At 34.9% G+C, this 18,754-nt stretch overlaps 1 protein-coding gene across 1 annotated transcript in view; it reads left to right on the plus strand.

The window, feature by feature from the left end:
- LOC129216237 (glutamate receptor ionotropic, kainate 2-like) overlaps nt 1-18,754 on the plus strand; it is a 71,836-nt gene that overhangs the window by 42,397 nt on the left and 10,685 nt on the right. Inside the window, exons 10-14 of the mRNA XM_054850439.1 lie at nt 2,477-2,686; nt 3,857-4,224; nt 6,865-7,063; nt 8,270-8,492; nt 11,826-12,097. Coding sequence (XP_054706414.1) covers nt 2,477-2,686; nt 3,857-4,224; nt 6,865-7,063; nt 8,270-8,492; nt 11,826-12,097 — 1,272 coding nt within the window. The remainder of the gene's footprint in view (nt 1-2,476; nt 2,687-3,856; nt 4,225-6,864; nt 7,064-8,269; nt 8,493-11,825; nt 12,098-18,754) is intronic.

The raw sequence follows: 18,754 nt of genomic DNA on the forward strand, positions 1-18,754 counted from the left end.
TAAAAATCATATAACAAACCCTTTGTAAGTTGACCACCTGTCTAAGTTGACAGGTTTTACTCTATGAGTGAATATTCCATACGTACAATTAAAAGTCAAATTAAAATGATATCCGTATAAGTTCAGAAAGTTTCAATGTTAAAGCTTGCAGAGTCTGAGTAAAGTACATGAAAATGGAAGCTGCTCCTGCATTGTGGATTAAAAAGATCGGGAAGAAGGGCTTGTTGCCAGAAATGGAAACGTTATTATAGGAAAGGTGAAGCAACCGTATTTTAAAATGTATTTAATAAAAAATAACGATCTGATTATGCAGCATAAATATTCATCATCTTCATTTTTTAACTCATAAATATTATTACAGTATCTACTGTACAGTACTATTATAGTGCAGCATTTTATTATCACTACATACTGTATGTACCGTGTTCTTTTATTTCATCAATCATTCTTTTTGTGCATTTTAACAATTTTATGTTGAATAAAACAGCTTTTTTATATTTTAAATACAGTAAAAGTTGAGTTCCTCATGTAAGAAACTGTAATGTATAGTTGAGGAACGCTTTAAAGCAGTTTGAGGGGAGCTTACAAATGTCTAAAAAATTTGGCATGTTTCTAAAAAATGTTTATGCATACATTTTTCCACAACGCGAAATTTCGACTTACGCGAGGAGTCTTGGAACGCATCCTTCGCGTAAGTCGGGACTTGACTGTAAACGGATTGAAAGTTCGGATTCAGAACACCAATATTATATAGAATCAAATTTTGTTCTTTAAGCAGCAAAAAAATATTTACATTCGGAAATGTTACGTGTAAACAAAAAAAAAAAACGCATTAGGCATAATACCATAAGCACTAATAGAATTGCTATTAAGCTAGAAAACACTCTATCTAGAAAATAACACCATTTCCCTCAAGGACTATGTTAGCTAGAGAAATGTTTATGTTGTAGAATACGTAGAGATGAGTGAAACTTTAAAAAATACGCATGCTTTCTTTGTTATTCATTACATATACAATTGCGCATTAAATTCTTCAAGTTAAACTTTAACTTTGACACATTCTTCTCTTAGATACAATTCAAATGCCCATCGGTTTGAAAAGATCCGTACAATTTCAAACATGAATGTATGCGCACCAAAAGATTTTGTAAACTATGGATAAGCCTCCAACAAACAACTCCAAAATCTATTATACCATCTGTTTCTACTCGCGTAGCGTCTGCGCTACATTGCTCAAACTTACTTGTCAAAAAAAAAAAGCCATATATTTCGAAAAAAGCATTGTGTGTCGCGTGGTTTGTCGAGGTAGAAACGAATAGTCCTATCTGGAGACAAAATTTAATAACCAAATATCGAGACAAAATCCAAAATTCAATCGTAATGAACTGGAATTTTTTTTCCTGGTTATGTGAAAAATGTGTACCGGAACAAACGATCACTGTATCGTGGAACGGATCAACGGTTGATCTAGGTAATCTGAAACTATCCTTAACGTAAATGAAATAATTTCTTGACATTTTTCGTGCTACGAATGGCGGTCCCTCGTCGAACTTATCTCCGAGGGTAAAAAATTTAATTTGTTCCAAATCATAGCTGCCTTTTTCAGCACTATAATTTTAAATAAAAGTTTGAAGTTGTAGCATCTTTTTTAGACCAATTTGTAGTTTTACTCGTATATCCTTGCATTACCGTCTCATTAAAAGCTTCTGCACAGATTTTCAAAAAAAAAACATTAAACTCCCCCAGTTTTTTATAAATGTGTCTTGACAACCAAATTAGCTTCCAAATATGATATACAATACAACCAAATTGCGGTTCTCATCAAATGTAAAAAAGAGCATTTCATTTATTTTTAAGCTAAAGCATCCTGAAAATAAACTTCTAAACGATGGAAAGAGCAAAAATAGCCTCCAGATGCGCTGCACCCTTCTATACGTCCTTACTAATATTTTATTTAGAAGCACAGTCCGCCTACGTACGTTGCTGACTTAACTGTATACCTTTCCAGAGAGATTTGAAAACCTAAAAACACTGAAAGAAAAATGAATAATGAACAGCATTTTTATGTTTCTGAAATCGAAGTAAGGTTCGATTTTTAAGAGAACTTAATGCTTCATCTCACCGTCTCAGGTCACCCTGACGCCACATGTTTGCATGTTTACATGTTCTGGACCTCGTAACGATGGATTCTTGGAGCATAAGCGTGTGACATCAGGCAGACTGTGACAATAAGGTCGAGGATGACATTCTCTGAAAACACCGACAGTTTAAAAAATATTATAATCAAGTATTCTCCATGAGACTGCGTCTTTTTAAACTTTTCGAAACGCAATAAAAACTTTGCATTGTGGGTTTGATTGATTATTTTTGTCCCAAATTAATCAATTTTATAAGTTGAAAAATATAACATGTTGTTAGTGGCAAACTAGTTTGTAGAATCAATGAACTTCATCATTTTTATTATTGGTTGTTTTAGAACAAACCGTTTGCAATGCTTCGAAATTCTCCACGGCCGTTGAGCGGAAACGAGAGGTATGAAGGGTTCGGTGTCGATCTCATTGAGGAACTATCGAAAAGATTGCATTTCGATTATGAAATACGGGAGGTAGCAGACAATAAGTATGGAGTTGAAATCGACAAAGAGAGAGGACTTTGGAACGGCATGGTTGGGGAAGTCCTTCGGGGAGTAAGTTTTTCTTTTTAAACTTTTTTTCCTTCTTTGATCTTTAAAATATGACTATTATAGTTCAAAATATTATGAATTTTAACTTTGCAATGCATGACGTTTTTTTTTTTTTTTTTTTTTTTTTTTTTTTTTTTTTTTTTTTGCCAAAAGAAAAAAAAATCACGTGATTGTAATAACTGTCTTAGTGACAGGAAAAGTAATTTTAAAACTGCAACTTAATTTTGGTCCAAATTTGAAGGAAAAGTGTCTGCATGATAAATGGATAAAGTGTGAAATACAAAACATAAAAATAAAATTTGAGCTATGCCAAATGGCAATATTATGTAGATAGAGCTATTGCATAAAAAAAGCATTTGCATCCTCGAAACAATATGAAGCAGTATCTTGCTTAGAGTACTTTGAGCAGTACCTTGCCGCAGTACCTAAGTGATAGTACGTCTTTCGTCAATATAGTCTTTAAAGCAGGTCTAGGAGGCAGTCAATGTCATTTTTTAACCTTTTATATTATTGCTTAAAAAAGGCATCAAAGCTCATCTTTATAGTTTTTTTTTTTAGCTTACTGATGTATGGCAGATTATCTTTTAATACAAGGTATGAAAAGGCAAAGCAATTAAAGTGAAGCAAGAATATTTTTAATGATAGAGTAAATCTTTCCAATTTCACATAATTTTTATTTGAATATTGTTGATCATTTATTTATTTTACACAAAACCAATCATTTTCAAAATATTTTAGAAAACTAATATTGAAACCGTATAAACATGCTAAGCAATAGTTTTTTTATTTATATATAATTACAATTTGTACTCTGCGTCCAGAAGATCGCCAAGCTAACATTAGTTGGCCTTGGGTTAGGCAAATTGGCATCACTTTTGGGATGTGTAAGAAATTGTCAAGATATCGCAAAGCTAGTATCCTTGTTGAAACCAAGTTTGACGAAGAATCGTCTATTCTTGCTTAGTAACAAATAAACTTGCAATAAACTTTAAAACAAATAAACCTTTCCCATAAACAAATCATTCAGTTGTAGTGCATTCTTCCAAAAATCTATTTTTTTAAGGGATATAGATTCCTTTTCTTTCTTTGTTGTTAGTAGTTTAAATAAAAAGAGCCCACTTATATACCTTATTCTAATTCTTTATTTGAATCTCATAACATTTCTCTTAACAGGAAGCAGATATGGCAGTTGCTGACGTCACAATCAGTTCTACTCGTGAAAAGGTATTAGATTTCACCTTGCCTTTCATGAGCACGGGGATCAGCATTTTACTCAAGAAACCTACAACAAAAGTCAAATCTCTCTTCTCTTTCTTGAGCCCATTTTCTGGTGAAGTCTGGATCTACGTCATGGCAGCTTTTCTGGGCGTGAGTTCCGTCCTTTTCGTTTGCGGAAGGTTGAGTCCATACGAATGGGGAAACTCCACTCCTTGCCGAAGGAGTGATGAAGAAGGATGGGAAGAAAATGAATTTAGTATTCTCAACAGCATGTGGTTCACTATTTCAGCATTGATGCAGCAAGGGTGTGAAATTACCCCTAGGTAACTTCTGTGACTCTTTGGGCATACATCTTTTCATATATGTCTGTCATAAGCTGTTCTTTAAATGAATTTTCATGTTCTCCCAATTTCTTTAACTTTCTTTTGCTTTAAATCCCTTGTCAAAACTCCTTTCTTTTCAATTAGAAGCAAGAAACTGTCATACCATCCGATGGACATCCTTATTATCCCTGATACTGAAATTTTTTAGTAGAGTTTATTAAATTTCGAATTTTCTACTTTCAAAAGAGTTGATTCAGAAGTTGCTTACAAACTTGCTTTGTTTTGACAAGGCAGACCTAGATCCAACGAACAACTGTTTTGCTCGTCATATATATATATATATATATATATATATATATATATATATATATATATATATATATATATATATATATATATATATATATATATATATATGAAATCGTGTTAGTTACACTATTTATAACTCAAGAACGGCTGAACCGATTTGGCTGAAAATTGGTGGGGAGGTAGCTTACAGCCAGGAGACGGACATAAAATACTTTTTATCCCGTTCGACAGCGTTCCCGAAATATTTGTAATTGCAAATTAAATGTTTAATTTATTTGCTTAGTTCTATGAATTCCTAATAGATGGTGGGGTACGTTTAGTTCTATTAATTCCTAATAGATGGCGGGGTAGGTCTAGTTCTATGAATTCTTAATAAATAGCGGAGTAAGCTAACTCGAGAGGGCACTGGCCGAGAGTGTCGATAGCTACGCTGTCGTAGGACTGTTGTGGTCAGCGAACTGATTATTGAATGCGAGTTTTTTTTTTTTTTTTTTTTCAATATTTAGATACATAGTTTGATTTTATGGAATTTTTCAATTGGGTTTTGTTTCCCTTATTTCTACAATGTTTGTTTTTGTTCTTATAGTTGAAGATAGTTTCTTATCTAAGTAAATAATTTCATTTGTCGTATTATTCAATTGTGATTGCTCTTTATAACGTTGTTATTATAGTATTGCTTATTTGGCGAAACGTTTTAAATTGCAGAAAAAACCACTTCACTCACTAAAGGGCAGGGTTACGGTAGCGTGGTTTCTTGACGCGTTTAACGATGAACTACACAATTGGAGAATTATTTTGAGTTTTGAAGCTAATGTTAATCTTTCTATGTGTTTTGGTGAATAGTTTGAAATTCCAAAAAAGACAGTAATAGGTATTTGAAAATGTGTATATGCAGTTGAAGACAAATGATAATTTCACATCATAAGAGATGGAAGGGATGGTGAATTTTTTTCATTCATCGGACTTCCTTCAAATTCTTAGCACGGGCATCGCCGTGCGGGTACTGCTAGTATTAGGTAAAGATAAAAATAAAAATATTTTGGCCGTCCATTTTCAAGCCACCATTTTATTCTGCGGAGCGTTTTATATAAAGTAAATTTAAACTATTATAAGTTAAGTACAAGATCGAAGCTAACTGTCAAGTCAACTTAACAGCAAATTAACGAATAAGTACAGTGATGCGACTTTGGATGAATGAAGGAAAATTCAAACCCGTCATACATATTCTGAGTGGTGATTTTCCAGATTAGGTAATACGAGATATATCCATCAAAAAGAAGAGATAATAAAGTGTTTTCGAAACAAGTTGCATCCGCTCACTTTATACAAAGATTACATTTACAGTGTACAAGTATGCCGTTATACTGTTTTTATTTGTTACTAATGTCCAAAGTCTCAATTAGCAAAACATAACCAAATAAAGAATTATTTTAACAACGTGAATATAAAAATATAATCTGTCGTGAAACATGTGATGAATTAACCTTTTTTACCAATCAATGTTAAGCATTTGTCTCTTAAAATATATGGTTTATCCCCAGTTTTGCCGACATTTCAAAACTGTGGGACACCAAGTGTATACCTATTTGCACACGTCAAATTTCACGGAAATCCTTCTTGTAAAGGAGCAATTCGCACCCGTCTTACCATGACGATGATTTTCTAGTTTGTATAAATAAAGGGTGTTTTTTTTAGGGTAGAGAACTTTAGGTTCAAATAAAACACAGTTAAATGTTGTTAATTGCCACGAATGTTGCTTTATTCGAAAGGTGATTCTTTGCCATTTTTATTTAAATATGACTTCCGGAATATGGCCACCTCTGCTTACTCGGAGAAAGTTCAATTGGAAAGTCCAATTTTTTTCACTTTTTCAGCAATAGAGGCCGTATGTCAGTAATAAAGTGGTGAATGTTCTCTTCCAATGCGTCAATCGTCTGTAGCTTATCGGTGCAGACCAGAGACTCCACATATCCCCACAAAAAGTAGTCCAGCGGTGTTAAATCGCATGATCTTGCAGGCCAATTTACGGGTCTATTACGCGAAATTATTCGTTCACCAAACGTTTCTTTCAATAAATCAATTGTGACACGCGCTGTGTGGCATGTTGCACCGCCTTGTTGTCTGTTCATGATGAAATGGCAAACCGAACTGAACACAAAACAAGTGACAGCTATCAAAATGGCACACATATCAAACAGTGTTGTCAACTTAAAGTTCTGTACCTCTAAAAAACCACCCTTTAAATATCTCCCGACACATAGTTTTTATATTGGAAAATCTGGCCAATGTTTATTAAGATTACATTGTTCAGGCAAATTTCTTCTATTTTAGGTCTTCGTCCACCCGCACGGTAGCTGGTCTTTGGTATTTCTTCACACTGATCATGATCTCCTCCTATACAGCCAACCTAGCAGCGTTCCTAACAGTGGAAAAAGTGGTATATCCTATCGAATCAGCGGAAGATCTCGCCAAGCAAACCAAAGTTAAATACGGTTGCTTAGCCAGTGGATCGACAAGAACATTTTTTGAGGTTTCTTTTTTTACGTCTTAGAAAATATTTATATTTATAGCTATGATAATTTACTCATTTTCCTTATCTAAGGTATTGTACATGCTTTCATCGACAGTCAATCGACACTGACGCCATGTTTTTGCTTATGGCCTATCCACTGTATAACGTCAATATCCATTGACACCTCCATAAAAAATAACTCGAGTAAAACAGAAACGAGCCATAATATTTTAAATTAAAGTTGATTAACTGTGTGATCAAAATCGAAACCGTTTAAAACTTTTTAAAAAAATTTACCACACTTCTGAGATGTTACAGAATTGGATGCACTAAATTTCGCAGCTCCATCTTATCGAGGATCGAATTTTAAGCAATAAGCAGAACGTAGTTGATCTGTAATATGGCGGGTCCATGCTATGTGAAATTATTGCTTAATTGCGTACACATGCACACGCATAAATACACAGTGCATGTGTATAAAAATCGATATAAGTTTTAAATTCAAGTCTTAATGACTTTCATAGATATCTTTAGTTTTTTGCCTTACAACCAAATACCGAACAACATCCAGAGACTACAGTTTTGTCCTTGTTTTGGAGTCATTGGTCTGAAACAGTTATAAAAGAGCTGAAGTCAAAAAATCTGATAAAGAAGCTGAGAATATATTTTCATACTGATAGCTAAAAACTTTTCAACACACCAGCAAAAGGTTCTCAACCGTAGTACGGCTCCACATTGAAATCCGAAGACATCAGTTATTTATGCAATAGCTTTCATCTTCACTTTTCGAAGCGGGGGTCGTACCATATTTGTGGACCTCACGTTGTGCGTGCTGAAATATCTTTTGTTACCAGTATGAAGATATACTTCTTTATTAGGTATTTCGGCCTTTAGCACTGCTGTTGCTATTTCAGACTTACTAGCTCAAAGCAAAAAAGAAACTGCAATCTCTGGGGATATGCTTCAGATATTTTTTTGTCGTTTTAAACTATTTTAATAGGTGAATTCCACATAAACAAATTTTATGCTAAAACAAACCATCATCTTTTTCATTAGCAGTGGTTTTCTCTTGATCGTTTTTGATGATTTTGTATTGGAGACTTGAGTACGAATAAATTTAATCATCCTAAATATTTAATTTTAAAAAAAAATGTGGACGTACTTAACAACCATGATAATACTCAATAATGAATCTCAATTTGGCAATATCGATTTCTTTTTCAGTCTTCGGCTATTCCAACTTATCACTATATGTGGGAGCAGATGCGACAAAATCCAGAAGTCTTGATGGAGAGTAATGAGCGTGGTAAAGAGCGAGTTTATGCTGGAAACTACGCTTTCCTGATGGAATCTGCTTCCATTCAATTTATCACAGAAAGGGAGTGCAATCTCACACAAATCGGTGGACTTCTTGATCACAAGGGATACGGCATTGCGATCAAGAAAGGTAAGAAACTTCATGCAGTATTGATAGATTAAATCTTTACTAAGCAGAGAAGGAGGACTTTAAGAACTGAAATTCTTGAGTTTTTCAAGCAGCGCTGAATTTTATGACACCGTAGATTAGATGTTAGTGCGTTTAGTTCTCCAAATCTTTCTCTATTGTCCAAAATATAGAGGCCATGCCAGAATCACAATTACGGAAATATGTTTCTGGCACATTGATCAAATCAAAGTGTTTCTCAATCTCTTTCGAACCATGAACCGGTAAATACTTGAAAAAAAAAATTGCAGTCCGGTGTTCAGTAAGAAACGTATTTTATATCCTTTGCTGCGCAAAAAATGTTACTTAAATATTGTTTCTGGAAATCTTCAAAATTGAATTGCATTATATTGCAAAGTCCATGCTTTTTATAAAGGTTTTGTCATAAAACAGGGATGTAACGTACTTGGAGTCTTTGAAGGGGATTTTTCGCAACTACTTACCGTGGAATTGTTCTTACCTTCTTTTTGAAAAATAATTACCTTAAACAGAAGTTAATTGCATGCCTTTTTTAGAAAATCTTTGTCGCCATCACTAAAATTCAATCAACTCTGGAACTCTACACTCGTATTCCTAGAAACAAGATTGTTGAAAAAGATGAACAGTACAGATTGCCAAATCACGTAACTGTGGTGAACAACGTTTTCACGGTAACATTCTAAAAGGAACCCTACTATATTGTGTCGAGAAGTCTGGGTTGATCCTTTGTATAAAAATTGTAACCTGAGAACCTATAATTCTGAGCCGAGTTGTAGTAAAACCAGAGGAGCCGTGAGAGGGGTTAAATCCCCAGAATCTATGATAGCAAGCTATATTACCATGCTAATGTACTAGTATTCTCAGAATGGTAATATACAGAGTGTTCCGGTTTAACCTGCAAGACCTCTATCTTCGCAACCATTAGTCCTAAATCCATATTTCCAATTGCAAATATGTTCAAAATCAGATGCAGAGTTAAGAATTGAGAGATCCTGAGCTCCATCCTTTACTCTAACGGCAATAAACATGGCCTATAATCGTGTTTTTAAGACTTCAATTTCTAGAAATTTCTACCGAGACCCCTATACATTTTTTTTGCCGTAGTATCTACAAAGAAAGTCTAAAACTGAGTTTTTAAAAATTAAAGTATTAAAATTTTGACCGGACCCCCTTTCCTATCAAATCGAAAATTTTCTTTTTTTTTTTTTTCAATGTGCAAAAAAAAAAAAACATTTTTCTGGTTACGTCACAACGCAGGGGAAGAATTCCAAGAAATTTGCTGGGAACTAAGCAAAAGAGAAATGCCTTTTGTTTGATTCTAAATAGATTCTCAGAATTTGTATCTGCATCAATGTTAAAAATAAAAAACGAATGTTTTGGCGACTGGGAGACAGGAATATTTTCATGCACTGGGAAAAAGTTGAGAATCTTTGCAATGATTCTCTATTTTGTGTGCTTATGAATGTGCATCTACGTATTTTCCTGCGTATTATCCGAGGGCGGCCTATAATCCGCAGATCCTAAAATAGGTCTGAAGAAAAGAAAAAGCTTCGCATAATCCGCGGAGACGTATAGTCCGCGAATAATACGATGTAAAAAAAAAGCTTGGTTTTTCACATACTAATTGAGCAACTAAACTAAACAAAAGGAGCAAACGGTCTAATCTTGTGCAAATGAAGGTTTTCTCCTTCAGTGTTGTTTATTTACATGGCCTGAATCGCGTAAGAGGAAAATTAGAGCAATGCAAGATAAGCAACATATAGGCAGCGAAGGAACATTCAAGCTATGTAAAATAAACAACATTCAGCCAGCGTACGGTCTCTATTGGTGAAGTGTTGGTGTAGATTAAAAAAAAAATCATAGGTGATCCGCGGCAGCGTTTAATCCGCACCTCATTAACTTTGCACTTTTTTAACATATAATCCGCGGATTATACACAGGAAAATGCTATGTTACATGAAATGAGGGGCGCCTTGCAGTGCCCCCTCATTTCGTGGTGGCCGGAGCGATTGCCCGGCTCACCCCCCTTCCCCTTGGGATGGCCCTGGAAGTATGCATGTAGAACTAACGGTTACGAGAATAGAATTCTTGCAGGTTAAACTGGAACTCTCTGTAATATGCATGTAAAAACCAAAATACCCAGCCCTCTCCCTACCTTCCAAATAAAAAAGCTTCGGTTACTTTCCCCCTCCCCCTTTTTTTTATAAATTGTTCGCTATCTTTTAATTTTTTTTTTTTTTTTTTGGAATGTAATTGATAATGTACTCTGCGAGCTAAACGTTTTGTCTCAAGACAATAGTGCTGATGCAGCGAATCAAAGTCATGGGAAAAGGTGGAATGTGTTACCAGAAATATATGAAGTTCATGCATTCTTTTACAACATGCCTCGCATCAAGAGCTAAACTGGAATTCTATGAAATTCCTAGTTGCTGCATTGAAGGTCTGTATTCCATAGAATATTGGATTTCTTACATTTCCTGTAACATATGCAACCAAAAAATTGAAGCGAGGACGGAAATGTATCTATAGTAGTAATATTAATCTGAAGATTTGTTTGTTTGAACGCGCTAATTGCAGGAACTATTGTTTCGAATTGAAAAATTCCTTTTGTGTTGAATAGTCCATTTATTGAGGAAAGTTATAGGCTATATAACATCACGTAATGACTAATAGAATGGAGCAGCAATAAAAAATGTTATGAAAACGGAAAAATTTATATCATAATATAAAGTGCTTGATGGAAGGCCGATTGTATGTATTCACGGTGGCTCGATCTGAAAGTGCGGGCTTCACGATCCAGTACGCGTAGGTTCGAGTCAGCCGTGAGGCAAATTTCGAGGTTCTTCGAAATCGAGCTAAGTTCTGCTTGAATTTCAGAGAAAATCCTAAACGATGGAAAAAATAAGTTATAAAGAAATAGTATCAGTCTTATTTTTTTTAAATGAGTTAGTTAAGTAATAATTATAAAGCTGAAGAGTTTGTTTGTTCAAACGCGATAATCTCAGGAACTACTGGCTCGAACTGTTTTTTTTTTTTTTTTCTTAATTGAATAGCCCATTTATTGAAGAAGGCTATAGACTCTATAATATCATGCTACGACTAATAGGAGTGGAGCAGCAATAAAAAATGTTATCAAAACGGGAAAATTTATATCGTAATATAAAATTCTTGGAGCGCTGAATATACATATATTTTTGAGGTAGACCGTGTAACACCGGACATACAGCAAGTGTTTTATAAATTACATAAACACAAAATTGTGTTCACTGACTTGCTTATTAACGTTTTGTTAATTGAAATTTTCTGCATATCCCGCAGGCAATGCATCCCTTACAAGTTGGCTCAGCAGTGGTATCTTGAAACTACAGGAGGAAGGAATACTTCATGATTTGAAAGAGCGTTGGTGGAAGCAGAAAAGAGGCGGAGGGCGATGTACGAGAGAATCAACTTCTGGAGGCACAGTGCGGGAATTAGGTTTAGGAAACGTTGGAGGCGTGTTTGTTGTGCTCTTGGCCGGAGTTTCAATGGCAGTGGTAGTAGCCGGGCTTGAGTTCCTTTGGAAATATAGAAAAGTTGCCACTCATTCACAAGTAAGTTTGAAAAACGTCCAGTACAGATAGAAGAGACTGAGTGACAGAGGAGAGTAAGCACATTTGAGGATCCTCTTGGTCTCACATAAACATTTTTTATGCACAGTTTTGATCCCTTTCGAAACCCTTATGTTATGAGGACCCCTCGCAATTGTGATGTTTGTGACATGGTAATCCTGCCACTGCTAAGGGATCCGATTTTATCGTCGTTCAAAGAAATTTTCGCTCGAAATTTGGCAAGGAGCTATCGCTCCGTCACTACATCCAACAGCGTCTGAAGTAGTTTCAGAACAGAGACTATTTGTGTAAGAAAACCAGCCCAGTACAACCAACAGCCGTAACTGAAGTTTTAAAAAATCGTGAATTATTTTTACAAAGTCCCCAAAATCGACGCATCCAGCAAATTTTGAACTTGATGTCTCATAAAACAGTGTACGCTTGGTGCGACTATGAAAAAATCTTTAACCACAATCAACGGGTGTAGTATAAGTGTACAGAAAGTCAATAATTCCGGTAAAGCTTCTTTTAGAAGTTGCAGGCGTAAAGAGCCTTTTTTTTTTTTTTTTTTTTTTTTTTTTAAGTTGGACACTTGTGATAGTCGATGTCTTCAATTTTCATAAAAATCTCAGGATGTGTTAGTAGTCCAGTCAATGAGTTTCCTAGGGGGTGAACTAAAGGTGGGAGGGAGGGAGGAAGAAAATTTTGGGTTTTCGAGAAAATGTCGGAAACGGTGGAAAAAATGCGTTTAAAATAAAAATTCAAGCTAAATAAACTTACTATGAACTTGTTTCTACACATATTTGCCAAATTTTCAATAATTTTCCGTGTATATGTTATGAAAAATCGATGATTTTCGGAAAAATTCTCTTTTTGTCAAACATTTGCTCCTAATGCCTCCCAGGATCAGTACTCATGAAAATTGTCAAAAACAAAGTTGTAGAGCTTTAAAATTCCTTCAATTTGATATGCTAAGTTGTTATATTTTATTCAACCAATCAAAGTTACAGAATTTCAAACACGCACTTCATGGCAAAAAAAATGGAATACTTGCCATTCACAAATTTCAAACTGACTCGAAAGGATCTCGCACTTCCTCTTTCTTCAATGAATTCGACAATCCTGATGGACAATAACGAAGTATTTGTGTATTACTACAATACAAATGATGTTAAAGGGTTGAGGGGGGTCGTAAAATTGTGACTTTGTGACAAGCGGGAGAGAAAGAGTAAGAAGTATGACATCAAGCATTTTTTAATACGAATATTTTTATAAAAATTAGTTTATGAAAAGTACTTAGTGACAAAGGGGAGGGGGTCAAAAATGTTGAGAAAAATGTAACATCATTTATGGACAGCCTCTTACCAAGAAATCGGACGAAGATTTGCAGAACTACGTATATGCAGTTTGATATACTCATTGCATTATTTAACGAAAGTGAACTGAGAAAGTACAGAAAGCCAGCATTTCCTCAGTAAGAAATTTGGTAGAAGTAATTAGTAAATATACTGAAGTCCCCGACCTTGGCGGAGGGAGGAGTTAAAGGTGGGAAGGGGGAGCTAAATTTTGTTGTTTTCGATTATATCTCGGAAACAGCAGGAAAAATGTGTTTCGAATAAAAGTAAAAGTTAACTAAATTTATTATAAAATTTTTTTCATACATATATGTCACATTTCCAGTGTTATTTTAGGTACGCGTTCTTGAAAACCAATACTTTTCGTAAAAAAAATTATCTCGTTCTTTTTGTCTCTGAGTGTCTGTGTCAAGCAGGCGCTCAAGGGATCTTGGGCAGCAATCATGTGACAAGGAACCTGACAGTTTTCTGTGTCTTGAAAATCCACCGGCTGAACACTTGAACTGCAAATTCAAACATGATACCAAAGAAATACGAAGCCTATGCGCAATCACAGCGACATCCAGCTGACAAGCAGTCAAAAACTATGAAGTTCTAGCATGTACTCAATTTCGTTACTCTTATTGAAATGAATATGTAACGCTATAGCAGGATAAAGAAAATTTTAATAATAGAAAAAAGGTAAATGTAGCTGACAGGCAGCACCTTTTTGTAATTATAGTTTTTATTACATTATTACTAATCCTATTTTGAAAATGTTTATATGGAATATGGACAGACAGTAATTAGAAAATGAAAATATCATCTTTAAGGTGACATCATCTTTCTATTCTGAGGCGGAAGGGTTATGTCACCAGCAGTGGAAAAGTTGTTCTTAGAAATTGGTAATGTATTGATGCCATCGTCGTTCCCTTCGTCCTGGATAAATATTTTGATTCCGTTGTTGCAACTGCCCTTGCAATGCAAGTTTGCAACAGAGTAGTCTAACGATGATTTTCTACAAGTGACCTCCTGGTCACTTGTAGAAAAGCAATCTGTTAAAATCATCTTCAAGATTCGGTCAGGAGCAACATCCGATTCCGAGAGTTTCAGCACGAGTTGGTGATTTCTTCTTTCCCAAATCCCCAATCCGGTACTTCACCAATAAGTTACCAACTACAGGTTAACTTGGTATTATGGTAAAGTTAGAGATTAATCTTGATATCTGCAGCTACTTTGATACATGATCTGTAACGGAACTCATTGAGAGACTTTTCTGTGGCTAAAGCACCATACCATGAGAGATACACATGACCCCAGCAGCCTCAATAGATTCAGGGGAAGAACTGTTGATATATACCTTAAATACATGTTGTATGATTTTAGATTTCTGGCAGAATGTTGTGATCAGTTGAGGATTTGGCTATCAAGAGGACAACCAGGAGGACTTCCTCTTAAATGATAGCTACCGAAGAAGTTTGCCATCTGATGATAGCCGTCTTCGCAATATCAACGTCAACATCACCTAAAGATCGGAGCATATTTGTCTCGTTTTTCAACAGCTTCATCATTAGTGGATTTGTCAGCTGACTGTTATTATGAAAGTTGGACAGAAACCTTCTTGTTTGACAGTCGTTTCAATTTTCTAACTGATGTCCATATGGTTTATACAGTCGTCTCTTTTTGCCTAACAGCTTTGTAGACTAGGTATCCACAGTAACAACAAATTCAAATTTAATTAAATCAATGGCGTTATCAATTTCCTTAAACAGTATGTATAGTGCTGACTTTTTGCACGTCCTCAGTCCCTCAGTCCACCAATTCATACTGCATATACGTAATTTTTTCAAATCACCGTCCGATTCCTTGGTAAAGGACTGTTCATATAAATAGTGTCACGCTTTTTTTCAACATTTTTAACCCTCTACCCCCCCCCCCCTTCCCTTTATCACAAAGTTCGTTTTACATGCTACTTTTCATAAACATATTCGTATTAAAAAATGCTTGATGTCGCACTTCTTGCTTTTTCCTTCCCCCTTGTCACACAGTAGCAATTTGACGATCCCCCCCCCCCCCACATACCTTAAACATCATTTGTGTTTTAATAATCCACAAATACTTCTTTATTGTCCATCACGATTGTCGAATTCATTGAAGATTTTGGCTCCCCTTCTCACCTTGAACTCCCCTCCCCCAGGATCGGGGACTTTCAGTATATTTACTTATTAAGTACTTCTAACAATTTTTTTACTGATGATATTCTGACTTTCTGCACTTCCTCAGTTCACTTTCGTTGAATAATGCAATGGGAATGTAATTCTGCATATATGTACACTGTTAAAACTACAGGATGCATTCGGCACCTTTCAGGAGAGAAACGCTTGTTCACCAGCGGCAAGCAATACGGAGCCGAAATCGCACCTCTAAATAGGATGAAAAACAGGCACCTTTTAAAAAATAGACAGCCGGAGTGAAAAAAAGGAACCTTCGGAGAGAGAAATGGCACCCTTACTATAGATCCTCCTCCCCCCTCCCCCTTATTGTGTGCGTTTTTGAATACAGTTATGTATTTTTTTTTCTTTCTTTTTTTAAAATTTTGTTTTGATTTATGATATTCTACATTTTGGAAAATTTTCACATTGAACTCGGTACTGGAAATGATTAAAACATGTAATTACAGCATTTGATCATATTTCAAAGTTTTCAACATAGTTAAGAAGTGCTCATTGCTCTAACTCAGTGTTTCTCAACCTCTTTTAACTCACGGGCGCGGTAAAAGCAAATGAAAAACTTTTCGGACCAGTGAAATCTTTATCGTTTTCTTAAAAATTCACAAAATAAATAATATTAATAACTCTGGGGCCGTTAAAAACATGTGAAAAATTCAGAGTTCTGATGAGTTTTTTTTTTTTTTTTTTTTACAAAAAGTGATGTTAAGAATTAATAAAACAATAAATATCTACCCCTTTACTTGGTATCAAAGATCTGTCACAAATCGTTATAATTTAAAGAGGAGTAATTATTGAAATAATGTGAGAAATTATACATTTACTAAAACATGACGCATTCTGAAAATGAAGCATAGCTGTACTTATGAATTATTTACATGAAGAGCCAAAAATGTTCAGGGATATTACAGTTACGGAAAAGCAAAATCGTTTCATAAACGTTAATCAAGAGTAACAAAATTAAATGCACATGAAGTTTTTCGACAGTTAAAAAACCAAAAGAAATTTCTAACGCTATCGAGACATTAACCGCTAACAGGAAATGATTCTAACGCTTGAATGAAGAAGCAAAAAATAAAAAATTAAAAAAGAGCTAGACTGAGAGAGATTTTTTTTTCGCTAGCTTTCTGTTATAATCTACGAAGCATAAGAACCATTTTTATTAAGATTCTCACTTGATGATTATTGATAATCTTATAGCAGGTGGGTTTTTTTTTTTTTTTTTTGTTTTTGTTTTTTTTTTAGTCATTAATAAAAGCTGCTTATCGAGTACTCAAGAAAATAATGACAGATATTTTTCGTAGCGTTTCACGATAGTAACGGTAAACATGAAACTAAAAGACAGTAATGGTAACTGAAAAGCAATAAATGCACTTTTAAACACTTAACTATGTTTGAAAGCCCTAAAAGCTACAAAGTGATCAAAAGCTGTACTTACTTGTAATTTCGGATAATTAATCCTAGAAAAGTTGTGTCTTAATCCAATAGTATACTTCATTCAATGTGAAAGACACACAAACGCAATCATCATTAGTCCGCCATATTGAGGTGGTTGAATGTATGTCTAAGGCAAAAGCGCATGCGCAATGAGTCTTTTTGCGATTGCATGCTGTTTCGGCTCCTCTGCTCTATTTTCTGGCCTGCATTGCACCTTCAGGCACTATGCTTTCACCTTAGGGGGAATATTTTCGCTCGTCTGGAACCCCTGGTTATAACAGTGTAGTTCTGCAAATATTCGTCCGATTTCTTAGTAAGGGGCTGTCCATAAATGATGTTACACTTTTTCTCAACATTTTTGACCTCCTACCTATTTGTCACAAAGAACTTTTCGTAAACTAGTTTTAAAAAATGCTTGATGTCACACTTTTTACTCTTTCCCTCCCCCTTGTCACAAAGCCACAATTTTACGACTCCCCCTCCCCCCAACCGTTTAACATCATTTGTATTGAAGTAATCCACGAATACTTCTTTATTGTCCATCAGGATTGTCGAATTCATTGAAGAAAGAGGAAGTGCGCGATCCTTTCGAGTCAGTTTGAAATTTGTGAATGGCAAGTGTTCCATTTTTTTTGCCATGAAGTGCGTGTTTGAAATTCTGTAACTTTTGATTGGTTGAATAAAATATAGTGAAATAGCATACCAAATTGAAGGAAATTTGAAGCGCTACAACTTTGTCACTGACAATTTTCATAATTACTGATCCTGGGAGGCACTAGGAGCAAATGTTTGACAAAAAGAGAGAATTTTTCCGAAAATCATCGATTTGTAATAACATATACCCTGAAAATTATTGGAAATTTGTCAAATATGTGTAGAAACGGTTTCATAGTAAGTTTATTTAGCCTGAATTTTTATTTTAAATCTATTTTTTCCTACATTTTCCCAAAAAACCCAAAAATTTCTTCCCCCCTCCCTCCCACCTTTAGCTCACCCCCCAGGGTCGGGGACTTTTAGTATGTTTACTTACTAACCACCCTTACAATATTCTGGAGTCAAAAATTACCGCATATTCCATGCACGCTACAATGTGTTCATTGACTGGACTATAGTGGTACTATAATAAGAAAAAGTGAAGTTTTTTTTTCAAAAACTGATTTGTTTGTCCTTGAGTAGAGGTCAAAATAAGGTCGTGAAAAAAACAGATAAATATATAATCGCTTTACTCCAAAACCAGTGAGTGAACCCACTGTTTTTTTTTTTTTTTTTTTTTTTTTTATGTGGACACTACTGTCTAACTACGGATTGTATGGAAAGGCAAACATCCGGTTTACATGCGGAAATGGAAGCATCTATTAGTTTTCTGGGATGTCAGATTTTTCAGATGTATGTTGGCCTCTAAATTAAGCAGAGTCACATTCAAATAGCTGAATACGCGCATAAATTTTTATTTTTCCCCTCATTCAGATGGAATCGTCTTAACTGGATGTTTGCCAATTCCATGCAATCCGTGGTCAAACAGTACTTGATACTAAATACATGCTAGCATAAATATTTTGGTGGCTCACTCATTGCTTTGAGGGCAAAGGTCAATTAAAAATGCTATTTTTTTTTGTCTTGTTTGGGCCCGGATAGATTATCCTGAACTTATTGATCGGCTC

Source organism: Uloborus diversus, chromosome 1 (assembly GCF_026930045.1).
Source record: "Uloborus diversus isolate 005 chromosome 1, Udiv.v.3.1, whole genome shotgun sequence".
NCBI lineage: Eukaryota > Metazoa > Arthropoda > Arachnida > Araneae > Uloboridae > Uloborus > Uloborus diversus.